This window comes from Vidua macroura, chromosome 11 (assembly GCF_024509145.1).
Source record: "Vidua macroura isolate BioBank_ID:100142 chromosome 11, ASM2450914v1, whole genome shotgun sequence".
Classification (NCBI taxonomy): domain Eukaryota; kingdom Metazoa; phylum Chordata; class Aves; order Passeriformes; family Viduidae; genus Vidua; species Vidua macroura.
Window position 1 is genome coordinate 15,704,913 of NC_071581.1, and position 16,508 is coordinate 15,721,420.

Consider the following 16,508-nt stretch of genomic DNA (forward strand, 5'->3'; position numbering starts at 1 on the left):
GCTCTGGCATCAGGGGTGCTCCAGGATGGATGCTCCGGGTTCTGGGAGGCTCCATCAGTGTGCCCCGGTACCGAGGATCTCCAGACCCCAGGTTGCTCCGGCGTCAGGGGTGCTCCAGGCCCTGTGGGGCACCACTGGGATGCTCCAGGATGCTCCAGGCCCCATGAGGTTCCAGGTGCTCCGGGGTGCCAGGTGAGTCTGCTCGCCCCAGGTGAACTGGAGCACGGATGGGCAGCTGGGCTCAATCTCCCCATCTTGGGGCAGGGGGGAAGCAGCACAGGATGAGCTTCCTGGATCCAGGGGTGTTGTGGTGCTGCCCTGGAAATCCCTGGGGTATACTGAGCTCAAACTGCAAAGCAAAGCTTGTGTAAAACCCATTTTACTTTCTTTTTGACAGATTACCTGGACAATGGCAATGACCTATGTGATGGAGTGGTGGGCAGGGAGCTTTCCCCTTGCTCCTGCCTCCAGCCTGTGTTCCCCAGCCGTTGGCTTCTGCTGGCAAACATTTGTAGCACATTTGTACCCAGGCAGAGAGATGAGAAAAGGTGATGCCACCGAGGCCCCCAGGGAAGTGTCCTGTGGCCCATTCCTACCTGGCCAGTGGGCTCAAGCTGGCACTCAGCATCTGAGAGTGCCCGTGCCATAGGCACTGCCAGCCAGAGGACTTGCTCTGGCTAAGGTGTCCTGTCCTGTCCCAGGGACATGTGGACACAGGTCAGAGCTGGCTCTCCATGGAACACTCTGCCAGCATCCCATCTCTCTGGGCTGCTTGGGCATAGCTTGCTGCCCACCCAGAACATGGAGTGCTGGATCTCCTGGATTGGGAGCTCAGGGATGGGGTGTGGGAGATGGAGCACCTGCCAGGGCATGGTGGATGGCCTAATCAGCAAACAGGAGATTTTAGGAGTATCTGAGGGGGGCTGAGAAGGTCAAGGAGAGACAGAAATTTTGGGGGCTGTCCATGGGTGTGTCCAGGCTGGGGCTCAGGAAGCACCTGGGGCAGGGGTAGATGGTTTCAGCTGGGAGGGGGATTGAGTGTGGAGGAAGATGGGGAATTTGGTGGGTGCGTGAGGACTAAGCCAGGGTGGGGAGACTCAGACAAAGCAGAAGCACGGGGGAGGGTGTGGGGGAATTAGGGTGATGCGAGTGGCACCGGGACAGTTGCAGAGAGGACTGAGAGGGAGGCAGGGGACTAGCGTGGGGCAGGGGGCTCCGGGAGTGTGCAGATGAGCTGGGAAGGAAGGGGGGGGTATGTAAGGGGTGAGTAAGGGGGGTGCTGGGGTCCGGGGCAGGTGCTAAGGCCTGGGACAGTGCCGGGGGTGCCGAGGTCCGGGGCGGGCCGGTGCCGGTCGGGGCGGGGAGCGGCGGGCGGGGCCCGTGGCGTGGGGCGCGGGGGCCGTCCTGGCGCATCCCCACGTGCGCGTGACGCGGGCGGGGGCCGGGACCGGGACCGCGGAGGAGCGGAGCGGAGCGGCGGGGCCATGCAGCTCCCGGCGGCCTCCCCCGGCCCCGCCGCCCCGGCGGGAGCCGAGCTGCTGCGGTGGCAGTGGCGGGAGGTGCAGGCGCCCTGCCTGGTGGCCGCCTGGATCCTGGTAGCCAGCCTGGCCAAGATCGGTGAGTGTCCCCATGTCCCCACCCGCTCCGGTCCCCCGGGAGCAGACGTGCCCACCCCCGGGTAGGCAGGGGCGATGCGGCATTCCCGGCGGGCGCGGGGGCACCCGGGAGGAGGGGTGTCTCTGCACGCCGGGACACGGGTCGTGGGGACAAATCCGGCTGGTCACCACTCTCAGCTGGATTGCAGAGGTCGGGGACCACGCCACATCCTCCGTGCCCTGCCGTGGGATGATGTGCGGTGACGGGGTTAAGGCACGACCCGAAGGAAAAAGTGGGGGCCCGGGCTGTTTGTTCCTGCGAGGGATGGATGGATGGATGGATAGATGGGTGGGCACAGAGGATGGAGGGTTCATGAGAAGAGAAGCCCCAGAGGATGTCCCGTGTTCCCAAAGGCTGGCACAGCACCTGCCGTTGGCAGGTCTGGAGGCCATTGTTCCCCCACAGCCCCGGGGAAAGGCTCGGTGGTGCCAGTGCCAGGCAGGATGTGGCCCCAGCAGCCTGGGGATGGCAGGTGCCTGCAGTCTCCTCCAGTGGGTCACTCCAGATTGGGTTGGCCTTGGACTCTTGTGCTCCCCAGCACAGAACCACGCAGCCGGGGGAGGCTCTGCTGTGAGAGGCTGTGTGGGTAGGCACAATGAGGATGTGTGTGAGCTGCGCAGGGCTGGGCTCCCCACCAGCATCCGGGGTGCTGGGGAGGGGACACCCGTGTGTGGGTGCCAAGCAGGGGTATCCAGAGGGCTGGTCCCCCACAGTGCCCCTGCCTGCTGTGCTGGGCCCAGGGGATGGGATCGTGACCTTGAGCCAGGTTTTCTCCTCAGGGACCTCACTGTGGGCACAGCCCCCATGGTGTGGGCACAGACACCCTCTGAGTTTCGAGTTGGATCAAGAAATGTGGGTTCAGAGTTTGGCAGGGGAATCTCTGATCAGCCAGGGATGTGCAGCAGCACTCGTTACACAGGAGACAGCTACAGCTGTGACCACCAGCTGGCCTCTTCCTTTCCCAGCATCACTGTGGATCTTCCGTTCCTCTCCTTCCTTGCCTTCTTGCAAGAGAGACCTAAAGTCTCGCGAGGAATGAATTAAAAGGTATCATGAGTTTAAAAATACAGCACTCTGCTGTAGCTGTGCCACCTCCAGCTGCCGAGTGCGTCCCTCCTACCTGCAGAAGATCAGAAAGAAAATTCCTTTCCCTGGGTGTTATTTTCTTCTCTCCAGCCTCTCCCCGGAGTTGCTCCCTGTGCAGGCTTCTGTTGATGTGCTCCCCTCAGCCACCCTGGATTTTGTGCGGGTGGGTGCAGGGGGACCTGAGCTGGGACCATTCCCAAATCCCCAGATCTGCCACATTCTTCCAGGCCTGAGGCTGATGGCCACTCTCCTCTCTGTCTGTGAGACACAGCCCTGATGGCTGATAGCTTCGAGCTGCCAGGTTTGCTGTATCCAGTGGGTCCAATGAATCCTCAGAGCCTGGAGCCAAATAGCAACACCCAGACCTGGAGGCACAGCTGCAAGCAGCAGCCTGCCATGGGTGTCCCCAGAGATGGCACCTGCAGTCCCCAGGGTGCACAGGAGTCCACAGAGGAGATGAACCAGGGGTGGAGGATTTTGGGGAATGGAGAGGGCAGCGCCAGCTGTGGCAGCCATGGACACTGGGCGTGGGCTGGCGCAGAGGAACTGTTGTGGTTGTGGCCCTGGGCTGGCAGCTCACAGCCCTGTGACTGTAGGGGAGGAAGCGGCCCCACGCCCGGGTGATGGGGAAATGACACTGTGGGCTCTGTTCTCAGAGGCAGTCACGATGCTGGGGTGACCCAAGCCAGCAAACACCCGGGGCAGGGAAAAATTGGCTTGGGTGTTGCCTTCCTGCACAGCAAGGCATCATCCGGGCTTTGCTGCCTTTTCCATCCACAGTCAGAGCACAGGATGGGGAGCACAGAGGTGATGAGCATTGTCCCCAAACATTCTCCTTACACATAGCTGCCCCACAGGTAGGAGTTTGCCAGCAGACAGATGTTTTTCTATGCAGCAGCATTGCAACCATCTCTCCTCACACCATCACCTCTGTCCCCAGCTGCTCATGTCTTGGTTTAGGTGTTCTGCCATTTCCCAAGCTCTGGAGGAGCAGAGCAGGTTTTGGCTCTGAGTTCTCTCAATGGCAAATCCTTTATTATGGATGCCTGAGTATGATTATGTCTCTGAAGTTAATTCACATGTGGCTAAGTTACTGTTGCTGTGGGAACCTTTAGTGCTGAAATCCCTGACTAGTATAAAATTAGAGCTCGTTCAGTCTGTCCCCACTGGCTGCTCTCTGTGACACAGGGGAGCTCATGTGCTGCCATTTCCTGGGGAGGCTGGCAGCTTTCCCCATCAGCCAGCAGATTTTTGGACAAGCATGATCTTTCCCATTGATACTTCTCCTTTATTTGACCAAGTTTCTGGCTTGGTGAAAACAATCATAGAACCATAGAATGGTTTGAGTTGGAAGGAACTTTAGAGATTATCTTTTTCCAACTACCATGGATTTCTTTTTCCATGGGCAGAGACAGCTTCCATTAGACCAAGTTGCTCAAAGCCCCACCCAGCCTGGCCTTGAACACTTCCAGGATGGATGACCCCTGTCCCCACAGGATCCCTGCACGCTCTCCTGGGTCCCCCAGCCAGCCAGGACAGCTCCACAGCATGAGGAATGCAGATGGGTTGCCGAAGCAGAAAGCAGGGATCTTGGCAATGTTCCTGAGAATGCAGAAAGGGGCTGGACGCCTCGTTCCCTTCTTGAAAACTTCAGAGCTTTGTTCCCGTGGGTGGGAAGCGGCTTCACAGCCTGCTGCAGGCGCTGAGTGAGCACCATTTGTCCACTGGTGAAAGCAGCTTGTGTGGGGTGAACAGGGCTCTGCAGTGACTTGTGTGGTCATTTAGCAGGAATTTGGCCTGGATGAAGCCCAGCCAGCGTTTCCTCAGGCTGTGGGTCTGCTTGGAGGGCTGTAGTGTCCATATCACCACAGTCCCCAGGGCTGTATTGCAGCCCATAGCAGTGAGCAGAGGTGGCTGGGGCTCAGGGGGGTGCCCTGGGCTCTGTGCCCGGGGTGTTCAGTGGCAGAGCTATGGCAGAGGCTTGGCCTGGGTGCTCTTTGCTATTGAGGTGCTTGGTGGTGGGGCTGCTGTGCTCACCTCTCTGCCCCTGCTGGCTGCAGCACTGCTCCTGCTGTATTATGGCATGGAGCCAGTGCTGGGGCATAGATGGAGCTTACTGTGCCAAGCAGCAGCCTCTTGAGGTCCTCAACTAAAGGAAAAGTGGTCCTTAGCCTGCACATTGGGGGGTGGACTCAAAGATTTTGTCTCTTGTTGTGAACCAGATCTTTGTCATTCAGTTATCTCCTGTAATTCAGAGTTCAGCTGCTGCAAAGGAAAGAAAATCACCTAAGAGATGCTGGGAAAGGAGAAAGGAAGAACATCAGGAGGCCACAACCTCAGTTCTCTGGTTGTCCACATCTCAGGGACACTGGGACCTGTCCCAGAAGGATAGAGCAGGACCAGAACATGTTCAGAGGAGAATGACAAGGGCATAGAGACAAACCTACTGATGAAGTACTGCCTGTTCCTGGGCTCTTCTCCAGGTCTATGCCACTGGAGACAGCACCCTGGGCTAGGCAGACCTTATGGTCTGTCCATTGGGGTTCCAAAGGAGGGAAGCAGCTGAGTGACCCAGGGTTGGTGCGTGACCATAGCACAACTTTCCTTCTGGAGGGGTAGCTTGGCACAAGCAATGGGCACCTTTAGTCCAGCTAAAGGGCTTTATGGACTGGGTTTTGGGGTTGGCAGCAGGGCTGGGCTTGCAGCCAAGTGATGGCTCAGAGCCCATCCTAATGTCCCCTGTACCTGCTGGGTGCACAAGGACAGAGGTGGCTCTCAAAGTACCTGGAGGAACTCACTCCCCCAGAGATTTCTTCATCTGATGGTCAAGTCATGCAACAGAACTGAGCTGGATGTCACAAATGACGGCAGAACTCAGTGATGGGAGGACAATCACTGTGACCCTCAATAGCCTTTCCCCAGGCAATGCCCTTTTGGAGGGGCAGCAAAAATACAGCACCTTGTGCTAGTGAGGAGAAACCCCCAGGGATGGGGGTTGCCTGCCTGGAAGCTGGACTGATTTGGGATTACACAGGACACCCTGACATGGGGGACAAGGGTGCCTGGAGGAATGAATCTCCTGTGCTGGCTGGCGTGGCACCCTGCTGGCTTGTGCCTGAGCACAGGCTCGCTGCCACATTACTGATGGATGAATACCAGGGCATCCTCTGTTTGCTTTAGAAAATACATCCTGTTCCACGGCAGCTTATGATTTGGCCCAAACCTTGCATGGAATAAACTGATTATTCCAAGCATCTCTAAATCTGCAGCTCCTGACTGCCTGTGTTGTTGCATGCAGGTAGGTTAGCTGGTGCTGAGGGAGGCTGTGCTTGGGCATGGCTTGTGCTGCAGTGGTTTGCATGCTGCTCTGGCTGCTTGCTCAAGATGCAAACAAGGTCACCCTGTCACCAGGGCTGAGCATCCTCATCTCCGAGTGGGGTAACGTGTCCCGGTGTACCAGGATTTCTTCACTTGAACAGCAGCCAGCAGTGCTCGTGACACTGTGAATGTGCACTCTGCCTGCTTTAAACCTTTAAGTGCAGATACCAGAAGCCAAAAAAAGTAAAATGCCTGGCTGATTGGCTTATTAGACAGTGGCTGAGAGGGAGGGAAATCCTAAAGAGCCAGGGACCTGAAGTCCTGACCTGGGAGGTAGCTGGAAGGTTTTCTGTGCACATGTGGCCATGAAGCAGTCTTTCCATAGGTGCTCCCTTGTTCTCCTCCCATCCGTCATGCATCACCCAACCCTTCTGTGAAGGCTGTGGATTTGGGATGCTCTGTCCATGTGCCTGTTTGGCTGATGCTCTCATTCTTCTTTTTCTTCTAGTTTTCCACCTGTCAAGGAAGGTGACATCTGTCGTCCCGGAGAGCTGCCTTCTCATCCTGCTGGGGCTGGGCCTGGGGGGCATCGTGTTGGCTGTGGCAAAGAAAGCCGAGTACCAGCTGGAGCCCAACATGTTCTTCCTCTTCCTTCTGCCCCCCATCGTCCTGGACTCGGGGTACTTCATGCCCAGCCGGCTGTTCTTCGACAACATCGGTGCCATCCTCACCTACGCAGTGGTGGGCACGCTCTGGAACTCCTTCGCCACCGGCACCGCGCTCTGGGGACTGCACCGGGCCGGGCTCATGGGTGGGTGTGCAGGGCTGCCCAGCTTGGACCACATCCCCAAAAAATAGGTTGGAGGTGCAAAGCAGTGCCAATTTCATAGCCCACTGCCTCTCCCTGCTGTGGATTCCTAGGAATTGCAGCACGAGCAGGGTCCTGACATCCTGGGAATGGTGCTCTGGCAGGATAGTCAAGCGTGCAGGACAGACGGGCCCTGCTTGGCACTGGGCTGACTCGTGTCTTGCTATTTTTGTCTGCCGACCTTGGCTAGCGTTGCTGGCTCACTGCCATGTTCCCTGTCCTTGGCTGGAGCCACTGGCCCTGGCTGGCCTGGGCTGTGTTTTGAGCTCTCCTGAGCCCTGAGGAGCCACTTGATGCCTGGACCCGAGGTGGGGCTGCTGAGCCACCTTTGGTGGTACCTGCTGGAGGAGCAGTGATGCACCTGGGTGCCAACAGGGACATGCCTTATGCTCATCTCATGTTGCAGCAAGAAGGCACCAAGTCCCACTTTTCCAGGGGCATCCTGGAGGTCTGGGAACACTTTTGGGCTCATCCCACTGCACTCCCAGTTGAGATGCTGCAGCCAAGTCACTGGGATCAGATGAGGGACCGGCTTGTTTCCATCTGGTTAGAGGGGCTCTGGGGTGGCTGGTTTGCCTCATCTTGATCCTTCTGTCCTAACAGATCCAGGTGTTGAAGCTGGGCTGATGGATTTCCTGCTCTTTGGCAGCCTGATTTCAGCTGTGGACCCTGTGGCAGTCCTGGCTGTCTTTGAAGAGGTCCATGTTAATGAGACCCTCTTCATCATTGTGTTTGGCGAGTCTCTCCTGAATGATGCTGTCACCGTGGTGAGTTGCAGCTTGGGGGACTCTAATGTCGAGCCCAACACGGTCCAAGGTGCTGGAATTCCCCAGGATGGGCAGAGGATGCAGGTGACATCCCTGAGCTGGGGGCAGACCCATGCCATACTCTCTTGGCCTTTCCTCTCTCCTGGCCCTGGGAGCTATTACCTGACAAGTTTGGGGTGGAAAATGCCTCTTCCACAGGACCCTCCCTGCCCCTCTCAAGGCAGGGCAATGCCCTGTGTTTCTCAAGTGATTTGCCTTCCCTGCAGGTGCTGTACAAGGTCTTCAACTCTTTTGTGGAGCTGGGCCCAGCGCACATCCACGCCACAGACTACGTGAAGGGGGTAGGTGAGTAATTGCCACACCAGCCCCTCCACCTCCTCCTCTGTTGTGGAAGTGGAGGGGGGCAAGCACAGGAGCTGTTGTCCTGTGGGGTGGGCACTGAGCACCACAGCTCTGTCATCTCCATGTGTCACATGCTGGCCATCAGCATAGAACTGCAGAATTGTTTGGGCTGGAAGGGACCTTAAAGACCATCTTGTTCCAACCCCCCTGCCATGAGCAGGGACACTTTCTACTAGACTGGGTTGCTCAGAGCCCCCCCCTGCCCTGCAACCTGGCCTTGAACACTTCCAGGGATGGGACAGCCAGTCTGTGCCAGGGCCTCACCACCCTCACAGGGAAGAATTTCTTCCTAATACCCAATCTAATCCTGCCCTCTGTCAGTTTGAAACCATTCCCTCTTGTCCTGTTATTCCATGTCCATGTCAAAAGTCCCTCTCCAGCTCTTTTGGAGTACTCTTCAGGTACTGGAAGGGCTTCTGAGGTCTCCCCAGGGTCCTCTCCAGGCTGAACACCCCAACTCTATCAGCCTGTCCCCAGAGCAGGGGTGCTCTAGGGGATGCTTTGGGAGCTCTATGGGATGCTTTGGAGGGGACTTGGGTGGGAACATGGCGCTTGGCCAGCGCAGCACGGCATGGCTGTGGGGCACAGGAGCTGGGCCCACTTCCTTATGGCTCACATGAGACTTCTCCTCCCACCAGCCTCCTTCTTCCTGGTGAGCCTGGGGGGCACAGCCGTGGGGCTGCTCTTCGCCTTCCTGCTGGCCCTGATCACACGGTTCACCAAGCGCGTGCGCATCATCGAGCCGCTCTTCGTCTTCCTCCTGGCCTACGTCGCGTACCTTGCTGCCGAGATGGTCTCACTCTCCGCCATCCTGGCGTGAGTACTGGGGTGTCCCCCAGAGGAACCCAGGAAACTGGGGTTGCAGTGCTGAGCAGCAAGAGGCAGTGAGTAGACCCACTCCTCATCCTGCCATAGGGCCATGCCATCTCCTCCTGCCCCTCTGCAGAGTCACCTTCTGTGGGATCTGCTGCAAGAAGTATGTGGAAGCCAACATCTCCCAGAAATCCCGCACCACGGTCAAGTACACCATGAAGACACTGGCCAGCAGCTCAGAGACCATCATCTTCATGTTTCTGGGCATCTCAGCTGTGGACACCTCCAAGTGGACATGGGACACAGCACTGGTGCTGGGCACCCTCTTCTTTATCCTGCTCTTCAGAGCCGTGGGTCAGTCTGTCCTGCTGTGCATATGGCTGGTAGCACACAGCCCTTTTCATGCCAAAAAGGGATATTGCCCAGGAAAGTTGGGGCACAAGGCCAGCCATGGATCCTGGCTGGGATTTTGTGCTGTGCTGCTGGAGCAGGCAGGGTTCTCCCAGCATTCTAGGCTCTCCTCCTCCTTCTTCCCCAGGTGTTGTTCTCCAAACATACGTGCTCAACCGCTTCCGCCTCATCCCCCTGGACAGGATCGACCAGGTGGTCATGTCATATGGTGGCCTCCGTGGGGCCGTGGCCTTCGCCCTGGTCATCCTGCTGGACAGGGAAAAGGTGAAAGCCAAGGACTACTTTGTGGCAACGACCATCGTGGTGGTGTTCTTCACTGTCATTGTGCAGGTGAGGATGGGCACTGTGCCCTCCTCCAGTGCTGCTTTCTTGCCCCAGAACTGGCCTGGGGACATGTGCTTTGGGAAAGTATCTTTTTTCAAGTGACCTTTGGTCCTCGGTGCTTTCTGGCACCCCATCCATCAGCAGGTGTGCAGGACCGCTATGGGGACTGTTGCAATGGTAGGGCCATGGCCCACCTTCTTTTCCTACTGGCATTTTGTTCTGGTTGGACTGGCTCCAGGAACTCCAAGAGTGCATGCCTGTCCAAGGCTGTTCTCTTTACAAAGCTGCTGATGGGCCCCAGCTCTGGTGTTCAGCGCCCTAGGAAGGGAAGCCATGGGGAGGATGAATATGAGTCTAGGGGAAGGATGATTGGGGGTGCACACCATGGCACAGGGGTCGGGTTGACAGGGGCATGTGTGGCTGGCACAGCCACTGTCCCCGGTCACTTCGTGCTGCTTCTGCTCCCCATGCCCCAGCCATGCACCCTCTTGCCCTCCCAGTCTTTCCCTTGCCTTCTCCTGCCATTCTAGGGCCTCACCATCAAACCCCTGGTGACATGGCTGAAGGTGAAGCGTAGTGACCACCACAAACCCACGCTGAATGAGGAGCTGCATGAGCACGTAAGTGATAGTGCCAGAGGCTCCCTGGCTCCCCTCACATGTGGGGCTGGGCAAGGACCATGTATGACCTTGGCATCCCAGGGGCACCCACAGCCTTGCCACCACTCACCCTCTTCCCCTCACTCAAGGCCTTTGACCACATCTTGGCAGCGGTGGAGGACATCGTGGGGCACCATGGCTATCACTACTGGCGGGACAAGTGAGTGTCTTAGATAGGATTCTCTGCTGACAGTTAGTGAATGTTAGGGAGATGCATGCCAGCCACAGGGACATCTTGGGGTTCTCACAGGAGGACACCCCTGCTGTGGACAGAGCAGCAGGACCAGGAAGGCTGTATGTCTGTCCATCAGTCTGGATAGGTACCACCTGGCTGCTGTTGTGCAGCAGACCAAGATCACAAAAGCATCCCAGAGAGAGGTCATGTTGGGGATGCTGTGGAGCTGACATTGCTTGCCAAGGTCAGAACTTGGGGTGTCTATGTTGGTGGCAACGGCCCTCTGCCTCCTCATGGATGGAACTGCGCTGGGCACTGAGGAGGGAACAGCCCTGTTCCTGCCTGGGCAGTGTTTATCTGCAGCACAGGGACAGGAAAAGGATGCAAAAAGCCTGTTTCCTGCAGGGGAAGTGCTCCAGCAGGGTGGCCCCAGTCCTACTCCCACTGCCTCTCACAGACCCGATAGTGTCTGGCTTCCCCTTGGGCAGGCTGAAGGGTCACCATGTCCCCTCCCCTGCTGCTCTCCCTGGCAGTGTGACCCTGTGCACAGCCAGGTCCTGTGTGCCCAGCCTCCCTTCGCCGTACTTGGGACGCTCAGCCTTGTGTGGGTAGATATCCCTGGCCGTGGTACCCCATGGGAGCTAAACTGCCTGTGTCTTCATCTCATGGCAGGTGGGAGCAGTTTGACAAGAAATACCTGAGCCAGCTCCTGATGCGGAAATCTGCCTACAGGCTGCGGGATGAGATCTGGGATGTTTACTACAAGCTGAACATCCGTGATGCTATCAGCTTTGTTGATCAGGTACAGGCAGCAGTGGTGCCCAGGCGGCAGGATGGCGCTGGCAGGAGAGGTTCCCCTCATGTGCACCCTCTGGCCAGGCAGTGGGGACCTGCCCGTCCCAGCTGAGTCCTTGCTGTCCTGATGCCAGCCTTGTCCTCCCAACTCTCAGGGTGGCCACGTGCACTCGGCTGCCAAGCTGGCGCTGCCCTCCATGCCCAGCCGCACATCCATGTCAGAGTCATCAGTCACAAACCTCCTGTGAGTACAACCATCCCTCTGAGCTCCTGGGCAGACCTCCTTGGACCTCGCAGCCGCCCTCTTCCCTGGGGGCGGGTTGCACCAGGGCTGGCAGGGGGCTGGCATGGAGCCCAGCCCGTCCATCTCCATCTCCCCGCAGGAGGGAGAGCGGGAGCGGTGCGTGCCTGGACCTGCAGGTGATCGACACGGTGCGGAGCCGCCGGGACAAGGAGGACGCTGCCATGCACCACGTGCTGCGAGGGAGCCTCTACAAGCCTCGCCGGCGGGTGAGCACTCACGGCGTGCGGCTGACCCCGAGGGGAGCAGCACCTGCAAGAGGAGCAGGGATAGACGATGCTCCGTGGGGCCAGCTGCTCACCCTGTGTCTCTTTGCCTCTCCCTCGGCCAGTACAAGGCCAGCTACAGCCGTCACTTCATCTCTCCAGATAAACAAGAGCGCCAAGATAAAGAAATCTTTCGGCAGAACATGAAGAGGCGTCTGGAGACTTTCAAGTCCACAAAGCACAATGTATGCTCCTCCAAGAGCAAGGCCAGGCTGAAGGAAAAAGGCAGGAAAAAGGCAAGTCCTCCCCAAGCTCCTGTTCTTTTCCTAGCTCTGAGATTTGGCCACCCCAGGATGCAGTAAGAGAGGTCCTTTTGGGGTGTAGGTGAGGTGTTGCAGGGCATCAGCAGCTCCAGAGCCAGGGGGGAAAGTGGCTCATCTCTTCTCAGTCCTGTTGATGCTGCATGTGAGCATGCAGGTGTTGTGTGTCCGTGTGTCCTCGGCATACCATCAGTGCTGTGGGGTGGCTCCTCACTGAGCAAAGCCCTGGAGGAGCCCCCAGTTTGTTTTGCAGGAGCACTCAACATAAAACAGCCTCAGTGAATGTGTTGGTGCAGATCCAAGCCCAGAAGTGTGGCACTGCACCTCAAATTGAGCCTTAGGTATCTTACTTTGTTTGGAGGCTTTTGAAGCCATTGCAGCTGAGCAGTTCCTTGTGGGGCATGAAGGTGCAAAGCCTAAGGACTAGAAACCATATGCCATGCAGCCAGGGTGGGAATCTGCATGCCCAGTGTTGGCTGGCTTCCAGGACCACCTCTTTGGTTTTGGGCTTTGCACAGGACAGGTCCCAACCAGTTCCTCTTCTTTCACAGAAGAACATCTCTCTGACCAAAGAGACACCCAACGGGAAGAGTCACAGAAATGTGCCCTGGCAGGATGCAGGTAAGGGCAGTGGCAGGTGAGGATGGCAGGTCCTGGCAAGGGGACCTGGTGGTGTGGAATGGGATCACCTGCTGTGCTTGTCCACTGCCAGCTTGGTGGGATGACAGCACCCAGGGTTGTGTTAGCACCAAACCAAGGCCCTCCATCTGCCTGCAGCTCCTGTCCTGGTGATGGTCAGCTCAGAGGAGGAGGAGAGCGACAGCTCAGAGACGGAGAAAGAGGACGATGAGGGGATTGTGTTCGTTGCTCGAGCCACAGATGAGGTCCTGCAGGGAAAGACAACTCCTGGTAGGCACCAGTGCTCCGTGCCGGGGCAGCTGCCAGTGGGTAGCTTATCTTTCCTCTGCCTGTGAAGCAAAGCTGCCATGGCCTGGGCAAAAGCAAGGTCCACAGAGCATGAATAGGAGAATCACTGTCCTCTGGAGGCATGGCAGAGCCTCCCTGTGTCCTGCATCCCTGGGCCAGCACATGGTGTGATTCTTGGGGTTATCCTGCACAGGGCAAGGAGTCGGACTCCATAATCCTTGTGGGTCCTTTCCAACTCCGGATATTCTAGGGTTCTATGGCCATTTGGTAGTGGTTGGTTCTGCAATGTTTGCAGGGTCCAAGGAGAGACTGAGAGCTGTGCAAGCTCCCTCTCACTGTTCCTCCATCTGCATCTCCAGGCAGCCTGGATGTCTGCCCCAGCCCCTGCATCATCCCTCCATCGCCAACCTTAGCAGAGAAGGAGCTGCCATGGAAAGGAGACCAGGCTGATCTGGCTGTTTATGTCTCCTCGGAGACCACCAAAATTGTGCCAGTGGATATGCAGAAGGCGTGGAACCAAAGCATCTCCTCCCTGGAGAGCATCGCTTCCCCCCCAGGCATCGAGAGCGGACCTCAGCACAGGAGATTTGCCTGCCCTGTGCTGGAGGAGCAACCCCAGTCTGCAAGCCAGGTGATGCCAGAGCAGAGCTCCTGCTTCCAGTTCCCCAGCCATGTCTCCAAGAGCGGCCGGTCGCAGAGTGACAGCAGCCCGGACGGTCCTGAGCAGCAGGAGCTGCAGCCTTTGATGGCCACAGAGGAGCAGGGCAGGATGCCACCCTCTGCAGAGCCCCGGTGGCTAATGTTCAACAGAGCAAGCCACCTCTGAGGCACTCTGTGGATTGGGAAGGGGCTGAGTGCTGCAGACAGGTTATGACCTGGTGACTGCTCTGTCTTGCACTGCAAAGCTTGTGTGTGTCTCCATAAACTCCAGGAGTGGCAGGAGAACCCAGTACTCCTGGAGCTGTTCTCCAGGGTGCGCTTTGCTCATGCACCTACTGATGCAAACCTGGTCAATAATTTGTCTTTGTGCTGTGACAGCAGGTACCAGCCCCTGTCCACCCAGGGAGGCACAGATCCCAAACCTCATTCTTCCTCTCTGGTCCCTACACATCTCTGCAGCTGGGAGGTTAGAGATATTTCTCCCAGGGCTGGGATCCCGAACAGACTTGATCCTGTCATGGCTGTGCTGCCCAGAGGTGGTGGCTGCTGGAAGATGGGCTGTGGCTTGCTCACAGGTGTAAGAGTATGAGCTGGTCTCCAGCCTGGCTGTGAGTAGGAGACCTGTGGGAAAAGCGGTGAGAGCAACGCTGGTGAGCAAGAGCCCACCCACGGCCAGTGACTGAGCCATTGACTTCAAGGTGGCCACTGCTGGTTCCTCACAGCATGCATGGAGCTCACCCAGGAGCTCAGAGATAGGCTCCTTGCCATGACAGCCCTGTGTTCCTGGGGTTATGGAGGGACCACAGAGGCAAGGCCATGGCTTTCTCAGGACTGGGAGCAGCGCTCCTGGGGTTTGGCTCCACCAGGAGCTGGGCTAGTGAACCTGTACGCACAGGGACTCCTCTAACAGCCAACCTGCTGTGCCAGCCTCGTACCTGACGCCTGGATGCGTTCCCAACAGCTGCTGTGTTCAGCATTCTGGCTTTACTGGGAGGCAGCTGCCCTGCACAGCATCCTTGGTGTTCATTCTGCCCACATCTGAGTCTCCCAATTGCCTGAGGTGCATCAGCTGGGAGGACTGGCCATGGTGCAAGGAGTGGCACAAGCAGCAGGTATGAATGTACATCAGGAACAAGGGTGATGGGTATGACCAGTGTCAAAGGTCTGTCCCCAACACCTGCATCCCAGCCACCCCTGTTCCCTCCTCAGAGAATGATGGGAGCTAGTGGCCCACACGGTGAATTATTTCTGGTGGACCCCAAGGGCCAAGTACTGCACCCCAAGAACTGCTCAGCACAAAAAAGAGCACAATGGCTGAGCACCGGCAGAGCAAGGGGGTTGGAGGTCACTCCTCTTCAGGAAAAATGGGGACTTGGACTGATAATGCTACAAAGCAGATAAAAGCCTGCCTTTTCCAGCTATATGGGTGTGCTGAGACAGCAGGTGCCAAGGGGACACTTGGATGCACTGGGTGGATGAGTCCAGTGTGGAGCAGGTGAGCTGATGGGACCCTCAGCCCTGTCAGCAGGGCTCAGCAGAGGCCCTTCAGCTCTGTACCTGTTCCACCAGATAAGCATGAGGTTTTTAAAAGGTTTTTATATAGTTTTGCATTTCTGGTATGATTTACTCTAGTTTTGATTTCTGATATTGGGCCATACTAAATCTCTAGTTGGGTCAGTGTTTTCTGTAGCCATGGGCACCACAAATGACTCAAGACATAATATATTATTTGCAAGGATATTGTTATAATGTGAAAATATATGCAGAGTATTTTGTAATGTTCAATAAATTGGAGTTGGAGCAGATGTTGTGGTCTGGTCTGTCGGTTGTCTGGGAACCTCTGCCCATCCTGGTTCGGTTCTCCTTTGCAGGCACCATGTCCCTGTGCCGCTCCGTTCTTCTCCACCCGAGGCCCCAACCCCCCTCTCTTGATGTGCCTAACTGGATTTCCTGGTTTCCATAAAGTTTGTGGAAAATGTGAAATTCTTTCCGAAGAGATGCTTGCCTGCAGCCGTTGTTAGGCTGTGCAGAGGGAGCAGCTAGCAAGAGACCAGGCCCTTCTGCCCAGAGCTGTGGCTGCACAGCCACCAGCGTGCTGGGAGCCCATGTCTTCCCATGTCCTCTCTCCTTGCCAAAAATATGTTTTAAAGGGGTCTGTTTCAGGGTATTCTGGGTCACAGGAGCTTCCTTGCATCAGTGTGTAATGGTTTTGCTCTTCCCCTTGATCTCCTGGTCTCCGCTTTTCCTAAAGGAAAGTAAATGGGGTTTACTTGATTCACAAGGCAGATGTTTGGCTTGTATTGAACCTGGCATCCACCATCAACCCCTGGTTCTTTTTGGCAGGGTCAAATATAGCTTCTAGCCCTGTTAGCTTTGCACTGGCCCCTGTGGAAGCTCTTGGTCCTTGTGACATTCCCCATCTGCCTTGCATCCCACCAACAACGGCTGAGCTGTGCTCTGCATGCTGGACCTCCGTGCCAGCATCGCCTGCAACCACAATCACCTTGGCAGTGCACCAGGCTGTGTGGGCCAGGTGGTTTCCTGGAAGAGGTGGGTCTGCGTTCTTCAGGTCCTCAGAGGAGGGAAAGCAGACATCTCAGCTTCAGGAAATGCTGGGACTGGTTGCTGCTCTCTTGTCCAGACATCTGAGCCTAGCAGCTAATGTGTGCAGGCTCTCCATGCCACCAGCCAGCAGCTTGGAGCCCCTTCAACACCACCCTTGTGAGCAGGGATGGTGGCTCCTGGCTGGTTTTTAGGCTTGTATTTCACTCTCTGTATTTCACATTGGAGTGTCCTGCCTGCACAGGACTGCTCTGATCC

The 16,508-nt window shown here is 57.0% G+C and overlaps 1 protein-coding gene across 3 annotated transcripts; it reads left to right on the forward strand.

The window, feature by feature from the left end:
- Positions 1-1,468: 1,468 nt before the first annotated feature.
- On the forward strand, positions 1,469-15,493 carry SLC9A5 (solute carrier family 9 member A5). Of its 3 annotated transcripts, none has more exons than XM_053987503.1 (16): positions 1,469-1,617; positions 6,569-6,871; positions 7,532-7,695; positions 7,962-8,040; positions 8,736-8,913; positions 9,044-9,264; positions 9,449-9,651; positions 10,176-10,265; positions 10,394-10,464; positions 11,152-11,281; positions 11,430-11,518; positions 11,658-11,784; positions 11,907-12,077; positions 12,653-12,722; positions 12,879-13,010; positions 13,388-15,493. In XM_053987503.1, exons 1-16 carry the CDS (start codon positions 1,485-1,487, stop codon positions 13,852-13,854), a joined length of 2,628 nt encoding a protein of 875 aa, XP_053843478.1. In that variant the 5' UTR covers positions 1,469-1,484; the 3' UTR covers positions 13,855-15,493. The 3 variants fall into 3 exon arrangements, with proteins under 3 accessions (XP_053843478.1, XP_053843479.1, XP_053843480.1); XM_053987504.1 differs by having other exon boundaries at positions 13,324-13,562; XM_053987505.1 differs by lacking the exons at positions 1,469-1,617; positions 6,569-6,871; positions 7,532-7,695 and having other exon boundaries at positions 7,967-8,036.
- The last annotated feature ends 1,015 nt before the right edge of the window (positions 15,494-16,508 follow it).

Bases quoted from the DNA above. Each gene is read 5' to 3' on its own strand.
- SLC9A5 (XM_053987503.1), top strand. From the start codon at position 1,485: ATGCAGCTCCCGGCGGCCTCCCCCGGCCCCGCCGCCCCGGCGGGAGCC. The intron at 7,696-7,961 runs GTGAGTTGCAGC...CCTTCCCTGCAG, and splicing joins TGAATGATGCTGTCACCGTG to GTGCTGTACAAGGTCTTCAA. The intron at 10,266-10,393 runs GTAAGTGATAGT...CCCTCACTCAAG, and splicing joins ATGAGGAGCTGCATGAGCAC to GCCTTTGACCACATCTTGGC.